General features: G+C 40.1%; 1 protein-coding gene across 1 annotated transcript; it reads left to right on the top strand.

Moving 5' to 3' along the window:
- pctp (phosphatidylcholine transfer protein) lies at positions 1 to 6668 on the top strand. Its single transcript, XM_020094546.2, has 6 exons — positions 1 to 267; positions 2062 to 2179; positions 3263 to 3342; positions 3474 to 3645; positions 4143 to 4210; positions 5137 to 6668. Exons 1-6 carry the CDS (start codon positions 139 to 141, stop codon positions 5209 to 5211), a joined length of 642 nt encoding a protein of 213 aa, XP_019950105.1. The 5' UTR covers positions 1 to 138; the 3' UTR covers positions 5212 to 6668.
- The last annotated feature ends 560 nt before the right edge of the window (positions 6669 to 7228 follow it).

Below are 7228 nucleotides of genomic sequence, written 5' to 3'. Positions count from 1 at the left end.
TTTTATTTTGAAGGCAGTGAGCGGAAGCGCGGTGTGTGAGCCGCTGACAGCTGTGTGTTGTGTGTGTGTGTGTGTGTGTTGTGTCCGGTGTGTCGTGTCCGGTGTGTGTTGTGTGTGTCTGTGCCGCAGCGGTCCGTCATGTCGCTGCGCTTCACCGATGAGGACTTCCAGAGAGCGTGGACGGAGCTGGACGAGCCGCAGCTGGGGGGCGGATGGGAGCATTTCACCGAGACCATGGGAGTGAACATCCACCGCCTCTACGACAAGGTGCAGAGCCCCAGACACCCGCTCCACATCCAGGTCCTCCCTGCAGGACACCCCCGCCTCTGACTCCATCAGTGAATGGATGTCTGCCTGCTAAGTCTCTACTGCCACTATTCTTTAAGTGACGTCATCCATTAATTAGTAATTCATTAATGGCAACATTCATAAACACCTCAGCGGTGGGGGTCCTAGCGGTGAGAGAGGGAAATACCCGGAAACTAATCAGTTTATTTCTTTTTCCTTGTGTCAAAAACCAGCTCGACCTGTTCCACCCAAGGTTATTATAGTTTCGAAATTGTCATTAGTTTTTATTTTTATATAGTTTTTCAGTTTGCTTTTTTATTTCAGTTTAGTTTTAGTAAGTTCAACAAGTGATTTTGTAGTTTCAGTTTAGTTTTTATTTAGTTTTAGTCTTAGTTTTAGTTTTTCCAGGTATTAAGAGAAAGCCTTGACCTGGATGAAACAATGTGTGACACCAGATATGGTTTATCAAGTCCTTTATTTTCATTCTTTAACCATCACCTGCAGGACAGGTAGTAATCGAGGGAGAAAACGAAACGACAACGAAGCTGAATTTATCTGCAATTCAGTTTTGTTTAGTTAGGTTTGAATTGTTCATTGTCGTTTTTATTTAGTTTTCGTTTCTTTTGTAATTGACGTTTTTATTTTTATTTCAGTTAACTAAATTGTGTTTTCACTGCTAGTTTTAGTTTTAGTCTTAGTTTTCGTTAACTATAATAACCCTGGTTCCACCAAACTCCATTCAGAAACCTATCTATTTTAAACTCCTTTTTAAAATGTATTTTTTTTGCAAATAAGCACATCTGTTCAAACTTTGCTAAATACCTTTATAAAATGATGCACTCCATGGTTTAGTTCTGCATACACCTGAAAGGTCCAGCATCTTAAACTGAACTTAAATCAAAGTCTAACATTGAATCAAATCCTATAGCTTTGTATAAAAAGGCAAAGAGGTAATGATGTCTGATCTACTGAGATGGTTTTCATAGTGCTGCCATACAAGCCAGGAGCCAGTCAGATTTACCTCAGCCCTCAAGTTCAGCCTGTATCATTGATGACTAAAAGACTTGATGACGCAAAGATGCACAACTGAAGTTATGTCCCTAACATCCGCTGGTGGCGCTACATCTGCTAACATCTACTGGTAGTTGGTAACTTAAGTTGTGCAAAAGACCTTCCAATGTAAAATAGATATTCACCATCTAGTCCTATAATCTGAAATTAAAGATAAAATGTTGTTTTGAGAATCACTTGCACGATGAATAATGTAAAGACTCCTGCTTGGTTTCTCTAAAATATGGAAACATGACATTAAACATTAAAAACAGTGTATAGTAGACGGTTTCTTTGAAAAATTACCAAATAAAATCTATTTGAAATATGTTTGTGTCATCATCCAAATAGGCTTTTTCATGTTAAAATTAAAAGTCAAAATCAATTTGGTGATAGGTATTGATGTGCTGTCTACAGCTAAGGGAAAGTGAAGCAACCTATAGAATTGGTGTTTTTGTGAATGGAGTTAGTTTGACCTTCCTATCTATTCCAGTTCAGCCACAGAATCTGCAAAAATCTGACTGCATGTTCCGTTTGTTTATTGCACTTAAGGGAGTTAACTGTGTTTGAACTTCAGAGTCAAATCCAGCACATTTCCTCAGTGTAGAGTGAGCGAGGGTGTAACGGTGAGCGGCTCTAATCAGAGTCGTGTGGCCTGGGATTAGTTACATACTGTGGGGTGTGGCGTGGAGCCTGAGCAGAACTTTCATGTGCTTTTTTCAGGAAACTGGACTTTATGAGTACAAAGTCTTTGGCGTGCTCGCCGGCTGCACCCCAGAGCTGTGTGCAGACGTCTACATGGACTTGTCCTATCGGAAACAATGGGATGGATATGTGAAAGGTAAAATATAATGAAATAAAAAAAACAGACGATCATTGTCCTTCCATCAAAATCAGCTTTTCATTCATTCCTGCCGAAGAAATCATCTTCATTTTCAGTCGCTTCAAGGGATAGTTCACTAAAAAATTGATTGTGATTCCACAAAACACTTCTGGAGTGTCAGCGCTAAACCGAGTTGAAGCCAAATCCAATACAATTGAAGTAACTGGCGACCACGTCTTCAAACGTAAAAAAAAAACAACAAATACTGCTCCTGTGGTGTCATCCAAGCCCCGACATTCATATTCCACTTGAAACGGCATCATTTACACCATATCTTCAGCCTATATAACCTCTGATATCCTCCCCCCCAAGGGTGCGCGGTAGCATCGCTTATTCCGGTAGCATTAGTTCCGGTACCAGCGCTGCATAGCTGCAGTTAGTGCTGAGTCGCTGATCGTCACATGCCCCTCGGGCGAGAGCATAGAGGCGCAAGCCGGTTTTCTTACGTTTGAAGAAGTGGTCGCCATTTACTTCAATTGTTTTGGATTTAGCTGCAACAAAATGACCCCTGAGACTCCAGAAGTGTTTTGTGGACTCTTACACTTCACCCACCTCTCCATCGGCAAAGTGGTGATTATATAATGAGTGAATTTTGATTTTTCGGTGAACTATCGATTTAACCTCTATAGTTGCTCACACCCTCCTCACATTAAGTAGCCTTAATCTTCTTCATGTCATGAAATAATGTCCGGTATACAGGCTTGGTTTTATCGTTCCAGTTTTACAAAGAAGCAGCATTTTAACTTTTGTTCCTCTTCTTCATGCACCTCAGCAGTAACAAGGTAACATACATTACATTAGTTTGTAGTCAAGTAGTCATGTAGTGACCTTGTCGGTGTGAATCAGCTACATTAGTTTAAGTTGCAGGCATAACATTTGTAGAAGTGGCTTCCATTGTTTTCATTTCTTTCCTTTATAAAATAGAGACCTTGGTAGAACCACCGATAAATGGTTACGTGTCACTTTTCAGGATCTGATGTGTCCATCGTCCTGCAGCTGATGTCTATTGCTTTTTACTAAATGTGCTTTCTTTTCATTCAGAGCTCTATGAGAAAGACTTTGATGGACAGCCAGCAATCTACTGGGAAGTCAAATACCCAGCTCTCATGTCAAACAGAGACGTATCCTGTTGAACTTATTTTCTCTCTGTTTACATCAAATATGGTTGACAAATCTGAAAGGAGGAGGTTGTTGTTGAGAGAGTATTTTCCCACGAAAGCACAGTGTCTTCCCTAACAGACCCAAACCTCAGTATGTGTACGTTAGGGAGAGGAGAGACTTGAATGTGGACGGCAGGAAGATCTGGGTGATCCTGGCCAGAAGCTCTCCAGAGACTCCGTGTGCAGAAAAGAGTGGCGTGCTGCGGGTCAAAGACTACAAGCAGAGCCTTGCACTGGAGAGCGACGGAGGGTGCGGAACTAAAGGTGACATGTGTTGAGTATTACAGCTGTGACCCAATTCAGGGGCTGCATCCATTGGAGGATTCGATCTAGTGGTCGAGCGGAAATGAGACATCTGTTCTCCAGACAATTTCCTTTTTGCATCACCAGCTTGTCCTAATTTGCAGTGAGCCGTCTGCATAGCCAGCTAGCTAGCTTTGTCACTGGTGTGCCGGGATTGGATGCTCTGTTGCTAGACAGCCCAGTGCCGCTGTGATGCAAAGGGTCTTCAAATGCAACCAAGGATGCGGCCGCTGAATTGAGACACAGCTAATGATACTGAATGTAAAGATGTACTTCTGAAATCAGAAGCTGATTACTTGGCTGTTATTATTCAGAATTATTACAAAGTTAACGTTTGGATAGGAATTTATCATTTTTTTGTTCATTTCAATTTCAAAAAATAAAATAAGAATTGATGGATTAGTTTGTGAAAACAATCATTAGCTGCAGCCCTAACATAAATGTGCTTTTTTTTTTAGTTTTCATGAATTACTTCGATAACCCCGGCGGTATGATTCCCAACTGGGTGGTGAACTGGGCAGCTAAGGTACGTGTGTACATGTTTGTTTTACTTCAACTTTTCATTTCACTACAATGCATGACAGAGAAGACAATGCAAGTACACATAAAATCGAGTAGCTTCGGGCGCACTGGCCTCACTGAACAGTTACAGATGGAGCACATGCAGAGAATTTCCTCACTGAGATAAATGAATTTTAACTTTACATGACTGGTTTGAATCAAGCTTTCATGTCTGTAAGTTGTTTTATTCTGGTATTATGGAAGTAGATAAAAAGATAGGGACCAGAAAATGTGTGTAACATTTTCCATGATTTGTTGTAGAATGAAATTGTTTATTTTATGTAAACCAGCCTCATTTGGAAATATTTCTCAACAAAGGGGATCTGTGTATTTTCATTAGCTGTGTAAGGATTATGTCTCCTCAGCAAATTAAAAAGCTCTGTTTTAAAGTGCCCATATTTTTTATTATATATACATATATACAGTATATATATATAGCCCAGTCTGCTCCAGTGGGTCAGCTGTCCTTCCTCTTTGTGATTGGCCAACCCCTTTACAGAGAAAACTGAGGATTGCAAACAAGGCTTTTCAGTAACAGAGTTTTCTGTGGGAGAGAACTTTTCCCTTTGAGAGAGCGAAACACTTGTTCTAAATATCCTAAGGATGTAATGTATTCTGAGTTACTTCTCTTTCCAACCAGCACATATGTCTGTTGTTGCCCTACACAAACGTATCTTTGAAGCGGGCGTTAAACGAGTTCATTCACAGGCCTCAGAGAGCTCCATCGCTCCGCCTGCTTCATGCTTGTTCCAGTGTTATTGTTAACAGATGTGTTGCAGGGTGATGTTAATCAGCTCCTCACTTCGGTGCCCCTCCTGGGTGGGTCTTCTTGGCACTTGCTGTCATGACGCTCACTGACGGATACTCTCTTTGTGTGTGTGTGTTAAACAGAGCGGGGTGCCAGCTTTCTTAACAGACATGCAGAAGGCCTGCAGCAAATACGAATCCTACTGCCAGAAGAAATGAACACGGCGGAATGGGACTCGGGCTCAAGGGCTTAGCTCCCTTTTTATCCTGTATTACTTTATGTTGTATGTTGAAATGTGAATGCTGTGTGCGGGGTGAAAGTGGCACGGTGTGGGCTGCTACCTGAGGTTGTAGCTTGCTGTTGACTCAGGCATGATGACCAGCCTCCCTCCTAAATATCCTGGGGTGATTTTATTCTGATCCATTGTACTGTAATGATCAATACTGTATTCTCTTTTCTTTGACATCATTTGATTATATTCTAAATATATATATATATATATATATGATGATTTTTATTACTTTAGGCCCTAAATGGTAAAACCAGCTCCTTTTTCACAGTCTTTTCAAGGCAGGAATGTTTTATGTTCTGTAGAAAAGGTACAAACGCTGAACAGGAAGACTTTGTGCCAGTGTTGCATCAAAGAGTGATCGTCTGTTAAGTGGAAAACTAACTTATATGAGCTGCATATCCGCCTTAATTTAAACCGGTAAAAAGGACGGGATTGGTCACAAAGTAAAATAAGGATAATTGCAAAGATATTATTTCTGTATTACCTCAGCCAAGGAGTATATGATTTCAACTGTGTTTATTGGTTTGCAGGATTACTCAAAAAATACTAGTCAGATTACCACAAAACCTGGAGGAAGGATGCAGTCGGGTTCACATCTTAACAAATGGTCAGATCCAGGATTTTTGACTTTCTTTGCACCATTTCTCAGAGAACGAATTCATGAATGTTGCCTGTAATCAAGTAGTCTGACTGTCCTGCCTGATTATGCTCTTAACTGTAAAGACTACTTTGGCCACAGATGTGATCATCAAACACTAAAATTGAACAAGCTCGTACCTTCACTATAATTTGGGACTTTACATAACGTGTGTAACCAGCAACCGGCCACCAGGAGGTGACTGAGATGCTTTGGCTTCACTTTTGGGAGCCATCATGCCATCTATGTAAAATCTATGGATCCGACTCACGAATACTGAGTCCTTATGATACTCAGGGGTCCGACTGTCCACATGTTTACAGACTGTCCACATGTTTACAGACATCTCCTCTGATGGTCTCCAGTTAGTTAAAGTTGCAGCTACCAGTCCCAACCTACAGATCTGATTTATCATGATGTTTTCTTTCTTCTCACTGTCCACTTCAATTCACTGGAATTCACTCATTTATTACAATGGAGTGAAAATGACGAATCAAGCACTTTTTAAAAATATGTTCGGCATCTTGTCCTTTCTTGCGGGTTTATTACTTATGCAAACATCATGTTATGGATGCATTGAATCAAAGATACAGTATCTGATTCGTCATTGTATTTAGGCTGCACCTCAGTACCTCAATGCTCCTGTTGATACACATGGTGGTTTAATCTGATTATGAAATGTTATTACTGTGTAATACTGCTGTGTTACTGGAATAAACCTAAATTTGACCTTTTCGATGTGCAAACTGTTTAACACATTTTTGTTCTCCAGCACTTACTTTCACATTCACTATCACACAATGTGACGTCACAAAGAAAATCCCCTCCAATTCAATTCCATTGAGAATAAGGTTTAAACAGTCTCACCTTGGCCAAAACTGATGCAGGTTATAATATATAACGTAGGTTTTCTTTTTTAAAGAGGTGTTGATGTCTTAGTTAACCTGCCCTCTTTGATACAAATTGGCTAATTTAGGTGCACGTAGTTTGTGGTGTTGTTGAACTGTATATTTATTTTATTGAACAGACCCTGAATTATTTGGAAAAAAACGTGTCATCACTCATAATGATCATACTGTTAAAATAGCCATTCTTATTTTTTTTATTGTTATTGATGAATCATAAATCATATTGATTGATAACCACTCTACGATTTCCATCCCTATACCTTGTCATAGAGTCTAACAGTGCTCAATTTGAACATTTTAATTAGAATTGTCCTTATTTCTGTTGTGTCTTTTACCTCGAACCTTAGCCACAACATCAAATGAAATGATTTAAATAGCCATGCAGTGGGAGATGTGGT

The sequence above is a fragment of the Paralichthys olivaceus genome, chromosome 5 (genome assembly GCF_024713975.1).
Source record: "Paralichthys olivaceus isolate ysfri-2021 chromosome 5, ASM2471397v2, whole genome shotgun sequence".
NCBI classification, from domain to species: Eukaryota; Metazoa; Chordata; class Actinopteri; order Pleuronectiformes; family Paralichthyidae; genus Paralichthys; species Paralichthys olivaceus.
This window is presented reverse-complemented; position numbering and strand designations above follow the sequence as displayed.

Coding starts and splice junctions, on each gene's coding strand:
- pctp (XM_020094546.2), top strand. CDS start 139: ATGTCGCTGCGCTTCACCGATGAGGACTTCCAGAGAGCGTGGACGGAG. Junction 2,180..3,262: donor ATGGGATGGATATGTGAAAG/GTAAAATATAAT, acceptor CTTTTCATTCAG/AGCTCTATGAGAAAGACTTT. Junction 3,646..4,142: donor CGGAGGGTGCGGAACTAAAG/GTGACATGTGTT, acceptor TTTTTTTTTTAG/TTTTCATGAATTACTTCGAT.